The sequence below is a fragment of the Macrobrachium rosenbergii genome, chromosome 44, assembly GCF_040412425.1.
Source record: "Macrobrachium rosenbergii isolate ZJJX-2024 chromosome 44, ASM4041242v1, whole genome shotgun sequence".
NCBI lineage: Eukaryota > Metazoa > Arthropoda > Malacostraca > Decapoda > Palaemonidae > Macrobrachium > Macrobrachium rosenbergii.
This window is the reverse complement of record NC_089784.1, coordinates 41327058-41346644: the sequence shown is the minus strand read 5'-3', so window position 1 is coordinate 41346644 and position 19587 is coordinate 41327058. Positions and strand designations below refer to the sequence as shown.

Here is a 19587-nt window from a genome sequence, read left to right as displayed (position 1 = left end):
TTCCAGGTTTTGGAATTGTTTCCTGGTATTTTTGCAGCACAGAGGGTTTTGAAGATGAAGGGGGATATTTTTATGTGTGGTTTTTTTCATGTTGCTTTATTGTTTAGCGTCGTAGAAGGGAATAGGCCGGTTCAAGGGTGAGCGAGTGTTTTTTTCTGAATATGTTGCAAGTGACCCGGAGTTGCTGTGCAAAGTGACATACTCGTGACGTTGTTAGTGGACGGAGTATCCGCTTCCTTCCCATTCTCTAAAGTGTGTTTTCTATGTAAGTGGGGCTAGACTGGGGTAGTTGGTTGCGGGGCGCGACGTGTGTAATTTTTTCTCGATTGGCAATATGCATCGGCGATTAGGAACTAATTGGGGATTACGGAATAGGCTACTATCGTTTTTTATTGTCGTGATTATTTTGGGGAACTTGGGTTATTGTGTTGATAGTTGCTTGATGGTGGTTGGGTTATTGGGAATAGATATTTCTTACGCTATTGGGTAAACATTTCTTAGTGTTCTTGTTTTTTTTGCCTTTCTTTCTCTTTTTCTTTTTTCTCGGAGAATTTCCCATTTGTCTTCACGAATATTTTCTTTTGGAATTTCTGTTAGTGTATGAAGTGGAGATCGGGTTGCGTTATTGGGACTTGGAGTTTCATTAATCCGACAATATGGCGGAGGGTTCCATAGACAGAGATAAAGTAACTCTCTTTCACAAGTTTACGTCGGTTGCCTCAAGGGTTCAGCCATTTCCGGGGTTGTTTGATGGGCTTCTTCCGGTACCTCTCAAAATTTTTATCTAGGGTGTGCTGAATTACCTGGTCGCCAAGAAGAAAAAAAAAACGGATGGGGTAGAGGCTTTGAATGAAGCAAAACGATTTCTCAGTGTTAATAAAGGGGACATAGGACAACGTCATCAATTTGGAAATTGCAAGACATGGGATGATCTCAAGAAGTTTCTGAGGACAGCATATGGGACAGCTGAAGCCGGAGATGCATTAAGATTCGCAAGGGCCAGGATTCTTTGGTTAGGTTTAGTGCCAGATGCTTTGATGCTGCGAGAGGTTTTTCGAAGAAATTAAGAGTGTCCAGTTGGGTAAAGGATAACAGTATTTCTGTGGCTGACCTAGAGAAATTACTTCAGTTCTCATGGATGCTTAATGGTAGATAGGTTTGATGAAAGGATAGAAAGGGGTCTGATGAAGCCTTGCTTTTCTCGCAGGTTCACAAACACCTGTCGAAATGTCCTGCTGTGGATAGCACTTTCATAAATGGGATGCCGAAGCCTTCCAGTCCTATTCCAATACATCTGCTATAGGGTGATTCTAGTTTCCCTTCTACGAGGCTGTGTGCTAAGACAGAGGATAGTAGTGATTCTATGGGTTCAATGTCGCAGGTCCGTTGTTTTAACTGTCATAGGCACGGTCACACCAAAAAGTTTTGCAAGGTGAGATACTGTGGTGTCCTCAAGACTTCGGTGCACGGTTGGCTGTTTTGTCCAGTTCTTAAATGGGATGACTTTAGGAGTGTCTCAGGGTCCTGGCATTTCTAATAGAAGAACTCTTCAAGGGGGGTTTTCAATAGTTTCTAGGGACCGGCAGAATTTTTGGAGGGCCGAACATCAAAAGGGGAAAAGGTGATGGGTGCTTCTTATGATATAGGACTTCTGGCTGAGCACTTAGAGCCGAAGCCAATTGTGAAAGGATCTGTGCATGGTGTTGATGTCTTGGTATTTACTGATACTGGTGCGTCAGTTAATCTGATGTATTATGATTTATATTGATCTAAGTTTTCCAATCGCTGTTTGAGGCCTACTAGAGAGACAGTATGTGGTGTTCAAGCAAGTAGGTTGTGTGTTTTGGGTTGCACAGACATTTGTCCGTGGGAACTAAAGTTTTTATGGAGCCATCTTTGGATTTATGGGGGCCTACTTTGGGGAATACATTGTTATTGAGTCATCCAGCATGCCGGTGAAACAGAATCTCGGTTCATATGGGGGTAGGCAGTATAAGTGTTGGGGTACCTGGGGTTTTTGTCCCATACGAGGAAATTGATGAGATTAAAGGGGTTCATGGTACAGGATTGAGTGTTGATAACGGCTTACGGGTTGACTGAATATGTTTCTGAGGGGAAGAAGTGTTATAAAGGTATTTTATCTGAAGATGTGGTTTTGGGCCCAGGTATGGTTGCTCTGGTGAAAGTCTGAGTGAAAGATGTGAAAATGCCCAGACATTTGTGTGAGTGAGAGTAGCGAGAAGCTCAAGGGTGTAGTGAGTACGGTTTCTATAAACGATGTGTCCAATGCAGGGTTACTTGGTTAGAATTACTAAACTGTAACAATTCAGTTTGGAGATATCAGAAGGATACATATGTGGTAGATTTTGAGGATTGTGTTGAGGACAATAATTCGGTTGCTATTGTTTTGGGGCAACAATGAATTTCCAGAGGCAGAATTACAGGTTAGGAGACAGGTTTTTAGGGATCATTTAGCTAATGCTGATTATAAGTAGTATATATAGAGGGGTGGAAAATGTTTTGGCTGAGTTTGCAGATATTGTTGCTCTTAAAGGGGATAAGTTGGGGTTAACTAATGTGTTAGAACACAAGGTTCATTTAGAGGATAAGACTAAACCTATTTTTGTCCCTTCATATAGGATTCCTTTTAAGATTAGGGAACAGGTAGAGCAAGAGGTCAATAAGGTATAATTCAGTTCCTCACCTTTTAATTTTCCATTGTTAGCAATGCCTAAGAAGGATGCCTCAGTATGTATGTGTGTGTGTGTGTGTGCGTAAGTGGGTCTTCGTAAGTTGAATGATAAGTTGATCCTGGACTGCTATCCTGTGGGATGTTTGCCGGATTTGTTTGTAGAGATCGGGGGTAAACATATCTACTCTTCAATTAATCTAATGCAGGGGTTTTTGCAGGTTCCTCTAGAGAGGAAGTCGCAAGTATGCTGCTTTTTCTTTGCCGAAGGGACATTATGAGTTCACACAGATACCTTTTGGTTTTTTGGGTAGCCCTATAACGTCTACAAGATTAGTAAATACAGTTTTTCACGGATTGTTAGGGAAGTCCATTTACATCTATATGGATGACATCTTGATTGCCACTGATTCTGTAGAGGAATATTTGGAGGTACTTAGAGAGGCTCTTAGGAGACTTAGATTAGCCGGTTTGAAAATTGAATTAGCCAAGTGTGATTTCTTGGAGAAGCAGATAGTATATTTGGGTCATGTAATTTCTAAAGAAGGTGACAGGGTAAATGGGGACAAGGTTCAGGCGATCGTGGACTTTCCTACTAAAAATAAGAAGCAGATTCGTTCTTTTTTGGGCATGGCAGGATTTTTCCAGAGGTTTGAAAAAGGTTTTTCCGCCCTATCGTGTTGAGGGATGATGTGCAGTTTGTGTGGGGTGAGAGGCAACAGTTGGCCTTTCAGAAAATTAAAGAGGCTTTAATGAGTCCCCAGGTATTGAAGTTTCCAGATTTCGAGCAGCCTTTCATGTTGGTGACAGATGCCAGTCACGAGGGCATAGGAGCGTGCCTTATGCAGAAATTTGAGGGTAAATTGCATCCTATCGCGTTCTACATTACGAAGTTTAAGACGCAAGCGAGTAATGAGATGTGTATGTGCACGACGACAAAGAGGCGTTCGCAGTAGTGCCTAGTTTGGTTCATTCTAAGATGTTATTGTTGGGCAACAAAGTTGAGGTTCTTAAAGATCATAAGCCGTTGTTGGATCTTTTTAATAAGCCGGATCTCCTAAGAGAGTTAGGTGGTTTTTGTCAATTAGGATTTTGACGCCAAGCTTAGTTATATTGAAGGTAGACATAATGTTGTAGCTGATGCCCTTAGTAAGAGTTTTTATGATTCAGGTGGTTCTCATTTTTGTTATGTATCAGGGATTGCATAGACATGGATATTAGTTTAGTGGAGGCTAAACAGGATGAGGATGAAATTTTGGCAGACTCAGAGGCGTTTCTTAGAGAATTAGTTAGAAAGGGTCATAGGTTGCCTTTGTGTTTCTAGAGTTAGAGGGTAATTTGTTAGTTAGGAAAATTAAATATAAGCTGAGGAGTAGTGAGGATAAAGTAGATACAACACAGATAGTCGTCCCTAAGAGCCTAGTACATACGTTTCGGATATTGTTCACTGTAGGTTTGGTAGTCCACATCTGGGTATTGAGAAAACATACTGCAATGTACAGGGGAAGTTTTTGGAAGAACATGCTCACATCAATGGAGGATTTTGTGAGGGGATGTTCAGTTTGCAATCCATGCAAGCCAGCGAGGGTTACTTCGTGTAAGTTGGGTTCGTTTCCTATCCCCAGTAGGCCTTTCCAAAGTGTTCATATGGACATACTTTCTAATTTCTGTGAGTCTGGTTATGGGCACAGGCATTTGTTGGTTATTGCAGATGAATTAACTAGATTTGAAGAGATTTTTCCTTTGAAGCAGAAGACAGCGGAGGAGGTAGCAGTTGCGTTTTTCAAGGGGTTTATTTGTTGTTATGGGGTTCCTGAGATACTTATTACAGATAATGGGAGAGAATTTGTGAATAAGACGTTAGAGCAGTGGTTCTCAATCTTTTTTTAGTGATGGCACCCTAACTAATGTAATCCTTACCATGGCACCCCTTCTTCACCATCCCACCAAATCGCATGAATTGACACACACACACACACACACACACATATATATATATATATATATATATATATATATATATATATATATATATATATATATATATATATATATATATATAATATATATATATATATATATATATATATATATATATATATATATATATATATATATATATGTATATATATACATACATACATACATATATATATATATATATATATATATATATATATATATATATATATATATATATATATATATATATATATATGTGTGTGTGTGTGTGTGTGTGTGTGTGTGTGTGTATATATATATATATATATATATATATATATATATATATATATATATATATATATATATATATATATTATATATATATATATATATATATATATATATATATATATATATATATATATATATATATATTATATTTAGTAGAGAAACTGATAATAATTATATGAAGTCTTCTGGTAACTTTATTTATTTTTACAAATGTTCATTGAGATGAGCAAGCCAAGACAAAATTCACGACAATCTTACGGCACCCCTAGGCACTGTCTGTGGCACCCCAAGGTGCCACGGCACCCAGTTTGAGAACCACTGCGTTAGAGTGTCTTGCAGAGGTTATGGGAATTCGGAAAGTAACTATTATCCCCTATAGACCAGAAGTCAATGGGTTATGAGAGCAGGCCAATAGGAAGGTAATTGAGGCTCCGAGTTGTTGTCTAGTCCGTCTCGTTGTGATGATGCGTCTAGATCGCTAGTCTCTGTTGCTAAGGAGAGATATGTGCGCCTTGCTAGGAATCCTGAGTTGAAGACGCATGAAATGGTTGACAGCAGCAATTCAAAGCCAGATAATGTTAAAGTTACTGTTGATGACAGGTTTTTGTGAAGGAATTAGTTGAATTATAAACTAGGGCCTAAGTTTGAGGGTCCATTTCGGGTTGTGGAAATAAAGGGAGTAGGTTTGTTGTTCGAGATGAAAAAACGGGATTGTCCAAGATGACAATATATCTAAGATCAAGGGGACAGCTTAAAGGGGAATTGATGGGTTCATTGTTTTTTTTCTCTCTCTTCTTTTTCTTATGTACATTTATTCGCTTTTTATTTTTATTTGCAGGTTTCCCAGGTTTAAAGCGTCCACTTTAGTCCTGAGTTCTTGTCCTTCGCTGGTTCGAGCCCACGGGACGACGAACTTATTATCAACTAAAAAATTCCCCTTTGGTAACATATATGAAAATATATTATTTCCGAGGTAGAGCGAATTAGATATTAAAGGTCGTTTGTAGCTAACTGATTGTTTATGAATCACGGTGATGTGATAAAAGTCATATATATATATATATATATATATATATATATATATATATATATATATATATATATATATATATATATATATATATATATATATATATATATATATATATATATATATCTTTTCTTGTAGCATTTCCTTCCATGTTTGGTACCCACACTTTCGTTTTGTAGACTTGATTGATTGTAAGAAAATCCTGGTGTGTCTCAAAAAAATATTTTTAGTGGATTTAAAATTTTTCTTTCACATTTCTTTAAAGAACCAAATAGACATTCAAGAGCCTGGTCCACGTAAGGTGGGCTGCAAACCTTTTAGGTCCTAATAATCAACCCAGTCACCATCCCCATCTTGATATCCTTCGAGATGCCTGAATACATGTGCAAGTAAGCATTTTCATATGTCGCTTCTGTACATGCTATACTCTATTTTGCTGCCTGCACTTGTGAGTTTAACATCCAGGAAGGAGATTATCCCTTCTTTCTCCTCTTCTAAAGTATAAAGAGAGAGCCAGCCAGCATAAGCAAAATATTCATCGTCACAACCAAGCCTCGGCACTGGCCAAACACTGCTGGAATTATAACCATAACATCAACTGGAAAAATACAGATTTTATATATAACAACAAGAATAAGATATCGAGGGTGATTGTAGAGAACGCCCTCATCAATTCTTTTAAAAAAATGGTAAAAGGCAACGTTGGTAATAATTTTGAGGGCAAAACCACTCGTGAAATAATATATAAGAATATTAAGAACATAAACAAAAAAATGAAGTGTAAGAGGAACGAAGGATTAAGCATACGACCACGGAGATAACAAGAATGCTGGAAAGGGCAGGAGGAGCTGAAGGTCAACAAGCAGGTCATCCTAGGAATTAGAAAAAGACAACAAAGGATGTCGGGTGTTATCTCCTCAGTGCATCGGTACCTGATGTAGACGTTGTATGTCCTCGAAAGCTTGTACTTCGTAAATTAAAGAATCCTGAATCTAAACCATCCCGTTTTATTGAAACATAATAATAGTAATATGAATAAACATGCATATATATATATATACACAATATATATATATATATATATATATATATATATATATATATATATATATATATATATATATATATATATGATGCATAGAGAATATTGCCCAAACTTTAATTTTCCTCGTGTTAATGAAAGATATATAGTTCGCTTGTGAAAGTTATTTCATATTTATATATACTGTACATACATACATACATACATACATACATACATACACACACTCAAGCATATATATATGTATATATATATATATATATATATATATATATATATATATATATATATATATATATATTATTACATATATAAAAGGGATGTATGTAGTGTGTATGTTCCACATACACTCTGAAATGATTTGAGCAATTTCAACCAAACTTAGTATAGATATGACTTACTATCTCAAAAGAACACTGTGTGGGTGAGACATTACTGGCACCAAAGGGGGTGGGTGTGTGAGAAAGGGGGTGACATGTAAAAATAACTGAAAATGACAGATATTAGTGTCTAATCCATAGTTTTCGATGTCACTGAGATGAATAGTGACACTCCCAATCCATTTAAGTCCAAGTTCAGCCCCGATAGGAAGGGTGGGTGAGAAGGGGTGGGAAGGGGGTGATTTAAAAATAACTGAAAATGACAGATATTAGTGTCTAATCCATTGTGGCCTGGCAAACTCTTCTCCTCTGTTGTTATATAGGTCCTCCTCAGCATCTTTTTCCAGAAAAAGTGGAAGATTTGTCGGGAGACGTATCCTTTGGCTTCTACCAGTTCGGCAAAACTTTTAACAAACTCCTCAGCTGCCTTCACATTGTTAGCTTGCTGCCTCACCATGCCTGATGATGGAGCGAGTGAGACGGTCCTCTATTTAAAATTATCAAACCACCCCCGGTTGACTTTGAATGGCACTTCTGATGCCTCGTCTGTTGATGTTCCCGGCGTATTCTGCACTAAATTCCTGTAAATGTCTCTTGCCTTCTCACATATGATGCTCTCCATCACAGTATCTCCTGTGAGCTGCTTCTCATTCAGCCACACTGACAACAACCCCATCTCTTCATGGACAGAGGTCCTGGGCTTTGAAATAATCTTAACACCCTTGGCTGGTATCATAGCCTTTATCAACTCCTGCTTCAAAATCATACAGATCGTAGTAGTCCGGTCGCTCAGCTTCACCAAGTCCATAACTAGCACACTCGTCCAGTGGAAAATCACTAACCTTGTTTTGTAACATAACAGATGTCGTATGTCTTTTTCTGGTAGATTAGGACCTACTTATGATATAACAACTGTGTGCAGGACTTGCACCCTTGGGGAAAGTTTTTTATTAAGGAAATTCAAAATGGTGGCTTTGGCTATCAGAAAACCTAAATTTACCTATATCCGAGCTTCTATTTGATACAGAGACTTGAATTTGGAAGCAGAATGTATGTTTATGTACCCAAGAAATACAATTTTGGACTCCAAATTATCATATTTTCATTATTTTCAGACTATATTATAATTATGAGGTCAAATATCACAAATCTTGGTCATATATAAAGCCAATATTTATCAAAAATCTCACATGAGGTCAGAGATACTTATCAGCATTATATTATAGAAATGTTCATCAAATTCAATAAAATACAATTGATCTATTGAAGTTTTATTGATAGAATACCATGCATATACAGGGACACTTCTAAATTTTATGTCTAGTCACTATCACATGAATCCACCTTAACTCTGTCTGTATTAACATCATCACCTTCAACTTATTTGTCATAATTTTCTTCCCTGGAAGCAGAAATTGTGCGGGGATTTTTACATTCCCTCTCTGCATGACAGGTACAAAAGATAGAACATGAAATACAAGCACTGGAGCAGCTACAGAGTGCAGTGGAACAACAGTGTAATGATGAGCATCCACATTTAATCATTTTGAGTACTGGTAGAGGAACAGGTGATACATCTGATGGCAAGGCAGTTGGTTCCAGTTTGTTTGTGTCAGCATTTATGTGCCAGCCATAATGCACGGGATTAAGTACATGTGGATCAGCTTCAAGGCACATCTCCAAATTGCAGCTTGCAGGTGGGCTCTATACACATGCTGTTCAAAAGCTGCCTTAGTAGGAGGCAATACCCTTAGATTTGGAGCAGAATTGAGCTTGTGATTGGCCATCTTGCTTCTCCAAACTATGTATCGAAGAGATGTCGTATCAGAGTAATTTGGAAACCAATAATATGATGCTATAAAGGCTGTGCATTGAGACTTGATCTCTTCCTCAGGTGCACATGTGTCACCTAGCTTGTAAAGACTCTTCTTTCCAGATTTTAGAACCTTTAGAACTGTTCCTTTCCCAATTCTCCACAAACAAGACACACTGTCACATCCTGAAAGCGCATGAGCAGCTAAAACATTGTCCTAAGATATCATTGTGCTTCTCAACTGTTGCCTTTATGTCTACGCATTTTCTTCCTGTTCAGGCATTTCAGGCTTTTTAGTCCCTTCGTACATATGAACTTGTACATCTGGTAAAACCAATTCAGACATTTCTGTCTTTTTAAGACGTTTAATTTTGATCACTTCTGGTGTTTTCATATCATTACTGTGTTTTGGTTAAGTAACTAGGATGGCTAAGGCATGGGGTCTCTGGACACCATTTGGGGATGAAATTTATGCATCAAAATTTTTGGCTAACACTTGGACAAAGCCATTATCACTATTGAAAATCCCAAGCTTCTCTTTGCTACTTGCTGCTGCATGAGCTGCAGAACTCTTGAAATGTAGTATTTCACCATAAGAGGATGTAATGCCTAAGGCAGTTAACAGCTCAATACTTATTTTGTCATGAATTACAACACCTAGAGCAATTTGGAACATTGTGGGTTTATTTGTAATGGCATCTGTCACCATATTTCCTGCCATTGCTGCTGATAAATTTGGAGAGAGGGTAGACAGCAAAGTTAATAAAGTTGGGCTGCTACAAGCCAAAGCATTATCCAGGCATATTCTTGTGTAATAAGTTGACTGGACACGTTTGAGTTCTCTACTTTCCATGATTATCACTTTGGCAACTTGCTCTATGGGTGTGTTAATATCTTCCTCATTGCTAGATATCAGCTTCATATGTTCTGAGGCTTGATTCTTGAAGACCAAGATGTTTTTCATGCCTTCACCTGATAGGTCTGATGATTTTTTAATCAATAATCTTTTAAACAGCTGTTCTCTTCCATGTGATTTATTCAATTCTTCAAGCTCAACAACATTCTACACATTAGATTTGTCAGCCAGCATACCGTCAAGAACTTTCGAAAAAGCATCATCATTAGTACTGTGAGCCTTGTTTTGAGACTGACCAATATGACACTTGAAGACTTGTAGCAGTCTCTGTGGTATTTAGCATCTGCAGCATGGAGGTCACTGACTGCTGATTGCACACGCAGCCTTACTTCATTTCCCAAGTCATCATTTCTATGATCACAGGTTTCTAGAATAACATCTTTGGAAGTTTCTTTGTGATTTCCCACGGTCTGCAGTATGACAATAGCTGACTGGACGCCCATTGATCTGGGTGGCATGGATCAAAATCTTCACATTTTTTGCCACATATAAAACAGTGTTCTTTGAATATGAAAGTTTCTTGCTCTGATCAGCGGCTTCATTTTACTTGTGGTGCATCATTGGTATCTTTCTTGGAAACATGGTGCTTAATGTGAAACTTTTATGTATACAATGACATACAACTTTTGTGAGATCAGTATTTTGCATCTGGTTTATGGGATATTTGTTCAAGCAAGTTATCACCTCTACTTGTACTAGCTGTATGTGTTATACCATCCCCACTGGGGTATAGGGCCTTACCTGAAGTCCGGTTGGTATCTCGTTGTCAGCAGCAGAGAAGTTCTCTCTCTCTCTCTCTCTCTCTCTCAAGGAAAATAAATGACAGATGCAAGAGTAAGTAATGACTGTTAATGAAAAATTATAATCAATATTAAAGGATTATATTCCTTAGCCTATGAAAAATGACTCGGTTCGTTCTTTAGACCAAAGGGCAGCAAATTACACCGGTAGCGGCCAGTGGACGTGGTAAAGGTAGTCAGAGGGCGCAACTCCTCTGGCAGGAGCCTCTGCCAATATTTAGGGTAATGGCACTGTGCCAGGTGTGGCACTCATGTAGTAAGTGCTTAATGGCTCTGCTTTATACAGTTTCAAATTTACCATGCAAATAATTGCATGAAAGGGAAGTCAAAGGACTTATAGTACTGAAGATCTGGCAATTTGCTAGTGGGAAGCAAAGTAAAAGTGAGGAGTCATTATAAGGCTTTACAAAGGGATTCATGAATGGGCAAGTTGAAAGAAAATATTAAAGTAATAGGTTGGTAAAATTGTCAAAGTTGTAAAAGAAAATATTACAAGAAGAAGTTAAATCAAAGAGTCTTAAGAAGTAGTAATAAGGGAAGAAACCTGGCACCCTACTCTGGTTCAGAGGTGCCTGAATCCTTCATAAGATAAAGTAAGACACTGTGCCAAATTGGCACTAGTGCGAGGAAAGCTCAGTGGCTCTTCAGGCTACCTGGATACTCAACGCCTGTTACCCTTCTTCCTTGACCATATTTTAGGTTGCTGGTTCGACGTTCCACGGGGAATCGGTGGAACCGAGTCCGAGGAAGGCGTTGGAGTGTCACCTGTTCCAGCTGCTGTGGCCCTGAGAGCAGGGGCCTTGCCTATTATTGCTAATACTAGCTGTCATAGTTCCTTAAGTTCTTTGGCTATTTTAGTTATGGCAGAGTCCTTACTCAGGGACTGGTCTCCTGTGGACGGGGAAAGAGAGGAAGAGGTTTTGACGGGCGTGAAGCATGAGGGGCTTGTAGGTGGTGGTGACCAGCTCAGGCACGGGTTACAAGGCCACACCTTGTGAGAAGCTTCCGCTATGGTCAGGGAAATCCATCTCTCTTACCGACACTGGTAGTGGAGCCAAGCTGGGAGAAGAGAGGGGATCTGTACTGGGATCTCTTGAGTGGAGATCTATGAGGTGCTCTGGCACTGGCACTAAGGCAGGACCAGGCACTGGGGTTGAAATTGGAATTGGCCCACCGTTCGGGATGGACGGAGCCTGGCTCTGCTCAGTGCACGCAGGTGGCACTGGCAGGGAATGGAAATCAAGTTTGGGATCTCTGGGATGGAGATCTATGGGGTGCCTTGGCACTGGCCTGGCACTGGAATGAGATATGGAATTGGCTCGACACTCAGGATGAACAGATTGTGGCACTACTCAGGGGGTGCAAGTGGCACTGGTAGTGGGTTTAAGGCAAGTTTGTAATGACCGTTTGTGCGTACTGAAGTTTTCGAAGGGTTAGGACCTTTTGGTTTTTGTAATTTAGGCGGGGACTGGAAATCCTATCCCATGAGGAGGTCATAGCCTCCAGGAAGGTGAGTTACTACTGCAAGAGTGCAGAGTTTAGGTTTATGAGGTATGGTGACCTGCAATTTAACAGTGGGAAGTATCAACTTCATAAGATTGATATCCTCAGTTGTGACAAGTTGATGTCTGTCAATGGTGCCCTACAGGGTACTTTGTCTTCCCTTATGAGGGAGATTTGTGTGCCAGTGTCATCGAATGCTGTGACCTGGTGTGCTAGGTAGCTACCTCAAGGGGGTGCCACAGATATGGGACCTGTGCCTGGAGGGCCTAAGGTTTAGGATTTGTAATTGCCAGGGCAATGGCTGGTGTAGTTGTTTTAGCAGGGCATTTTGCCTATGGGGTGGAGTGCCCATAAACCTTACAGGTGGTGCAATAAGTTTTCCTGTAATCTTTGCTTGGCACTGTCCTGGTGGAGGGAGCAAGCCTGTTGTTGTTCATCCAAGAGCCAGACACGGTTCGTTTGGGAGTGATCCAGTTTTGGGACTTAGAGGGAGTTTCTGGCAGCGCTGTTCAGTGGGGTGCCCTATCTTTTTACAATGGCCATACATGGGTTTCTTTGGTGGGTGCCCATTCTTGGGCGAAGGCTGACCAGAGGTGCGAGCAGGGGACAGATCTTATGCCCTAGAGAGCTGATGTGAAGATGGCATGTGTCCCAGCCCTCCTCCAAGCGACAGCACTTGGCGAGCATCCTGGGGCCTTGCTTACAAAGGTAAGTGGTGAGGGCAGGTGGGTGCGTAATATAGGAAGTCCAATATAAGAAGTCCTCAATTTGGAAATGCTCGAGGGTGTCCTCCACAGTGGTTGCGCTTAAGGATACCAGCCATCACTTAAGAGCGCTGGTTTTATGGTATGCCCATTTGGACCAGGTTTGACCCGCCTCCTTTGGCTGGCCTCGCCAACGTTGACTCCAGTGCTCGGGGATGATTTCATAGGCCTTTGTGATGGCCTGTCAGACCTCTATGAGGTTTCCCTGCTCAGCTGGTGTGAGGGAAGGGAAGGCAATGGCACCCTTTCTGCCTACATTTTTTTCCCAGGATTAGAGCCACTTCGGAGGAGTGGACGTATAGGTCAAGAAGGTTTCGGGTTTGCTTTCATTCCGTTGTAGGATCAGAGTGTGTGTACGCTGCTGAGAGTGGACTGGGAGAGGGCGGAGCTGGGTTTGCTGTCCTCTGTTGGGTGAGGGTGAGCTCGTGGGCTCTTTTTTTTCTCTCTCCTGTCTTTCTTTTCCCTCCCTGGCTTCTCTTGCTTGTCTTTCTTTCTCATTTTCCCGTCTTTCCTTCTTTTCCTCTCTTTCCTTCTTCCTTATGAGCGAGCCAATATATGAGTTTTCCGAGATACAAGCTGGTTCATGAGGAATTTTTTTGTTTTGAGAAGTGAGCAGAGAGTTGAATTAAGAGCCAGCGAGTCTGAGAGATTCCACCATTGCTAGCTAACTCACAGAGCCTCCCTTAAGCTCTATATATATATATATATATATATATATATATATATATATATATATATATATATATATATATATATATATATATATATATATATATATATATATATATATATATATATATATGCATGTCTGTGTGTATTATCTGTATCTATCTATCTATCTATCTATCTATCTATCTATCTATATATCTATCTATCTATATATATATATATATATGCATGTCTGTGTGTATTATCTATATCTATCTATCTATCTATCTATCTATCTATATATATATATATCTATATATATATATATATATATATATATATATATATATATATATATATATATGTATGTATATATACACATATATTTTATATATATATATATATATATATATATATATATATATATATATATATACATACATATATTTATATATATATGTATATATACATATATATTTATATATATATATATATATATACATATATATTTATATAGATAAATAAATTTTTCTTATTAAAATGAATAGCTTTAGTGGCATTAATGAGATTCTTGTAGGAATCCTCAAAATGTCGTAGTTTTTGCGATTCTCATGTGGTAGGTCTGCTGCTAGCTGTGCTCTGTGGTGAAGTTAAGCATCGAGTTTCCCATCAGTGCATATGCTAATTTTCTAGCATCGTCTGTTTACTTTATTGTGACGAATATGTCGTCCTTTCTGCAAGATGTACATGACCACCATCGAAGAAAGGACCTTCCCAGAACACTAAAAATCTAAGATCTATGGGCGGTACATCGACGACACATTCGCTATAAAGGACACAGATGATGCCAGAGAAGTAGCATATGTCCTGAAAAGAATCTCGGCGCTCAACTTCGCCACGGAGCACAGCCCAGCAGAAGACCTTGCCATTTCTTGATGTCCTGGTAAAACAGCAAAAAGAACGGTGAAGAACTACTGCGCACAAAAAAAGCAACTGACCTTGGCCATTGCTTGAACTCATTTGGAGGATGCCCGAATTCATAAAAAGTCTGTGGCGAGAGTGTATGTTAATAGAGCTTTCACACTTTGCACATTATAGAGAGTCATGCATAATGAACTTGATTGAGGGAGATAGGAGATGTGTAAGTCTCATAGCCAAAACTACATCGGGCACACTACAATGACCCTTCGGAGATGTATGCTGGCTCATAGAAATCAAGGGGCCATTCTTTAACATTATATAGATGCCCACGATAGGATGCCATCCCCATAAGAATTGATCAAAGGCACCCAGGTCATACACAGGAAGGACTCCTATAGTTGCCTTGTAATAGCCGAAACGGTAAGCATTCTTATCCAGAAACCGACCTAAATATCCAACAAGAGTTGGACAATATGCTTCCTCCAGCAGGAGGAGGACTGCGCGAGGCAACAGGGACCAGACTGCGCGTCCCCAACCACCTGACATAACGCCCATCAGGGGACACAAGAGCAACCAGAGGAAAAAAATGTTAAGTATAGTTTAGTTTTACCAGACCACTGAGCTGATTAACAGCTCACCTAGGGCTGGCCCGAAGGATTAGACTTATTTTACGTGGCTAAGAACCAATTGGTTACTTAGCAACGGGACCCACAGCTTATTGTGGAATCCGGACCACATTATAGCGAGAAATGAATTTCTATCACCAGAAATAAATTCCTCTAACTCTTCATCAGCCGGCCGGGGGAATTGAACTCCGGCCCATCGAGTGACAGTCCGAAGCTCAACCGACTCAGCCAAAGAAGAGCAGCAACCAGAGGAGGCCAAGTAACAGCCATGTTCAGTTCTTGAGGGCCCGCCCAACATAAACCTCGAGCCGAAATTAGTGCTGAGCACTTGCACGCACATATGCACTCAAATTTAATGTTATACACATTTACTTATAAATAGGCTGTTTTTGTATTTCATTTTTTGTACTTGCAAACAGACAAGTAAGATTTTACTGAATTATAAACACAAATTTATAGACACACTAAGCACATGGTACTGTATTCTGAATATCTATTTAACCCCATATTTACAGTTTCACTTTAATTGTCAAACATGCTCTTTGTATCCAAAGTTCCGTTCCTTTAATGTTTAAATTTTATTCCCTTGACCAACCAGTACTCAGGTCTCAATGTAATTTGTAAACTTTCTTTCCACGTGATGATATAAATAGGTTTGAAGTCCATATTGTAAATCAGTAGTCACTTGATAAAGCCACATTTTGGCAAAACAGCTGTCGATGCAAAAACTAGTAAATGGAAGAAGTCTGCATATTTTTCACCATAAATTGACGCATGAGAATCGGAAAAAACCCCAACATTATGAAGATGCCTGCAAGAAACTCACTGATGCCCCTAAAGCAATTGCTTTTAACGAAAATTGGTTAAGAGAAAAGCTATTCCCTAAAAAAGTATATATATATATATATATATATATATATATATATATATATATATATATATATATATATATATATATATATAAATATATATATATATAGAGAGAGAGAGAGAGAGAGAGAGAGAGAGAGAGAGAGAGAGAGAGAGAATCTACTAGTCACTTTTTATCATATACATAAGTAATTGTAATAACCATAATGCCCTCATAAATTTTGGATTTCTTCACACTTTTTGGATAAGCTTGTCACTCTAAAGTCTTAAACCCAAATGCAAGAATATGAAGTAAATCTGATATCCGTAGCAGGATTCGGACCCGCATCCAGGGTATTAGAACGACGTTACGTTGCTGATCTGCCACTTGGTTGATATTTTAATTTCTATTTAAAGTATACTCTTTCGCTAAAGAGGTCTGTTGGTGCAGCTGAAATAACAGGGAAATTCTTCACAAGCTTACGATAGAATCCTGCTAACCCTAGGAATAACTTCACATCTTCCTTACTCTGACGTCAGGAAAATTCCTTAATGGTTTTCACCTTTAAATCATTTACTTCAACATATTTTTCACTTAGGGTGTGTCCTACGCATTCAATTTTAGTCTTAAGGAATGTACATGTCTTGCGTTTAACTTCAAATTTACCTTCCAGAGTCTCTTCAAACTTTTTGCCAGTAGCTGTTATTAAATTATCAATGTAGCAATGTTCATCTCTTCCCAATAACCCATTCTTAACTGGAATACTGTTCTTCGGTGTGGTTGTCTGCTTCTGCCGGAGATTTATCTCTTTTAGACACAGTGGTTCGTGGTGGTAGGTTTCCGTTTCCTAATGGTAGCAATTATGACTTGGACCATCGACGGATGGTCTCTTGTTTGTCACTTTTTCATAAGCTGTATTTCAATAGGGATCTTTCACATTCACAATTGATCCCTGATTCCCTTTATCTGCCGATAGCAACCAGATTTGCTGAACAGCAGCACCAATATGCAGCAAATGTGCCTCGCTGTCGAACTTCTCACTTCCAGAGGTCCTTTATTCCTCACACCGGTGCATGGGCTGTGGAGCAGCCTCCCAGAGGATGTCGTGCAGTTGGAACTTCAGAAGTTCAAGCGAAAATGCAATGCTTTACTAACCTAAAATTATTCTTCTTGCATTTTAACACATTTTTATCTATTTACCTACTTATTAATTCTTTTTTTTTTTTTTAATAAGTGTGAGCTCTTCTTTCTGTATTTCCCTCTACTTCCTCTTACTTCTTCCTAATGAACACCATAATATTCTTTGGAAGCTTGAATTTCAAGTCAATAGCCCCCGTGGACTTGTCTCATATGAAAAGGTTTAATAATAATAATAATAATAATAATTAACTTTTTCAGTTATGGGTCGATTATCTACATGGCGACGCAGGTGGCCTCTGGCATGAAGTACCTGGAATCTCATAACATCACACACCGTGATCTTGCGACAAGGTTAGTTAATATTTAATTATTTTCACTGTAATTTCTTAATGACATTTGTCTACAAACAGTAATTTATGTCGATGTAATACCATTCAGCATGGTAGTAAAGATTTTGTAAATAAGAGTTCAAGTGGCACCCGGAAGTAAATTTTCCACATATATGTGTTTCTGTTTGGTGAATTGATAAGATTCTACAAAAGACTTTTTATTTTTATTATTTTGATATACTCCTCAGTCCAGGGTTTTTGTTTGTAGTCCGTAAAGTATTTGAATTTTGTTGGACTGAAAATTCTCCCTAGCTCAGTGTTTGTTTTGTTGGTTTTGAAAATCCTAAACCTATTATTGTGTTTTGGAAAATAGTAAAGATTTTAAAGCAGAGTGGTGGTGATTATTGTGTTTTTGATGATAGTAAAGATTTTACAAATGAGTGTCTGAATATTGTGGGATTGCAGGGATTGTAAAGATTTTGTAGACGAGTGTTTGAGTTTTGTGAGGTTTGTAAAGATTCTTCAAAGATTTTGTGTTATAAAGAGTCTAAAATAGTGCTTTGAATTTTGTTTTACTGGACCGACTTTATTAGCTGGCATTTAGTTTCTGCAGGGTTATAATGATTTTAGTTGTTTGGTTATTAGATTGTAAGAAATCGAGTGTTCAAATTTTGTTTACTTTTATAGATTTTACTAAGGGGTGTTCAAATTTACAGGATTGTAAAATTGTACAATTGAATGTCTGAGGGTTGTGGAGGTGGAAACGATTTGCAATCGAATGTTTGTATTTGTGAAGTTCTGAAGTGTTAAAAATGACGTTTGAAGTATACGAGGTTACAAAAATTTATACCAAAAAGTACACGGCTTCTGTCAAGTGTAGACATTTGACAAACGATTGTCAGAGTTTCGTGAGTTTGTAAAGAACTTACAAGCTAGTGCTTTGAAGCCCTTGTGAGCATTCTGAAAACGAGTGACTGATGTTATTTATGTGTGTGTGCATTACTTTGTGGTATGATGTACAGTTTACATATATTTTAGGCGTTCAAAGTTCATGTGTTGGCAATCGGACGATATATTCTCCTCTGAGGGTAGGCCTACATATTTCACAATCACAATCTGCTGGTAAGTTGAATAAAATACATTTACCGCGATAAATCTAGCACTGCCATTCCAAGACGTTACTTTGAGTGCAGTTGTAAATAGGAAGAACTAATAAAATTTTCAGATGCAATCTTTATATGAAACATGAAAGAAGAAAATGCTATAAAATGAAAGAATGCCAGCAGAAGCCACATATTTTTCCACCTCACATGTGAATAATGCATTGGCATTAAACGGAGCGTTACTTATTTTCATCTGAAATTTAAATAACGAAGTTGCCTTCATGCACAAAAAGCTGAATTCCAGTAAAAAAAAAAAACTAACGAATTTTGTAGCTGGTAAAGCAGTCTAAATTAGTTCTTGAAAAGATATCACTTTGCTATGGGATCAGTTTGGAATAAACACTTGGAGACAGAAACAGGTATGTAAAATTATATATATATATATATATATATATATATATATATATATATATATATATATATATATATATATATATGTGTGTGTATGTGTGTGTGTGTGTATATGTGTGCATGTATGTGTATATGTATGTATGTATGTGTTTATGTGTGTGTATATATATATATATATATATATATATATATATATATATATATATATATATATATATATATATATATATATATATATATATATATATATATACACTAGCTGAACAACCTGGTGCTGTCTGTAAAAACTCAGTTGACATTCTATAAAATCTCTCTCTCTCTCTCTCTCTCTCTCTCTCTCTCTCTCTCTCTCTCTCTCTCCTGCTTTCATCCCCCTAGCATCTCTAA

The 19587-nt window shown here is 38.2% G+C and overlaps 1 protein-coding gene across 1 annotated transcript in view; it reads left to right on the top strand.

Annotated features, from left to right (window-relative positions):
- LOC136829611 (discoidin domain-containing receptor 2-like) overlaps positions 1-19587 on the top strand; it is a 527936-nt gene that overhangs the window by 469472 nt on the left and 38877 nt on the right. The window contains exon 12 of the mRNA XM_067088458.1: positions 17616-17708. Coding sequence (XP_066944559.1) covers positions 17616-17708 — 93 coding nt within the window. The remainder of the gene's footprint in view (positions 1-17615; positions 17709-19587) is intronic.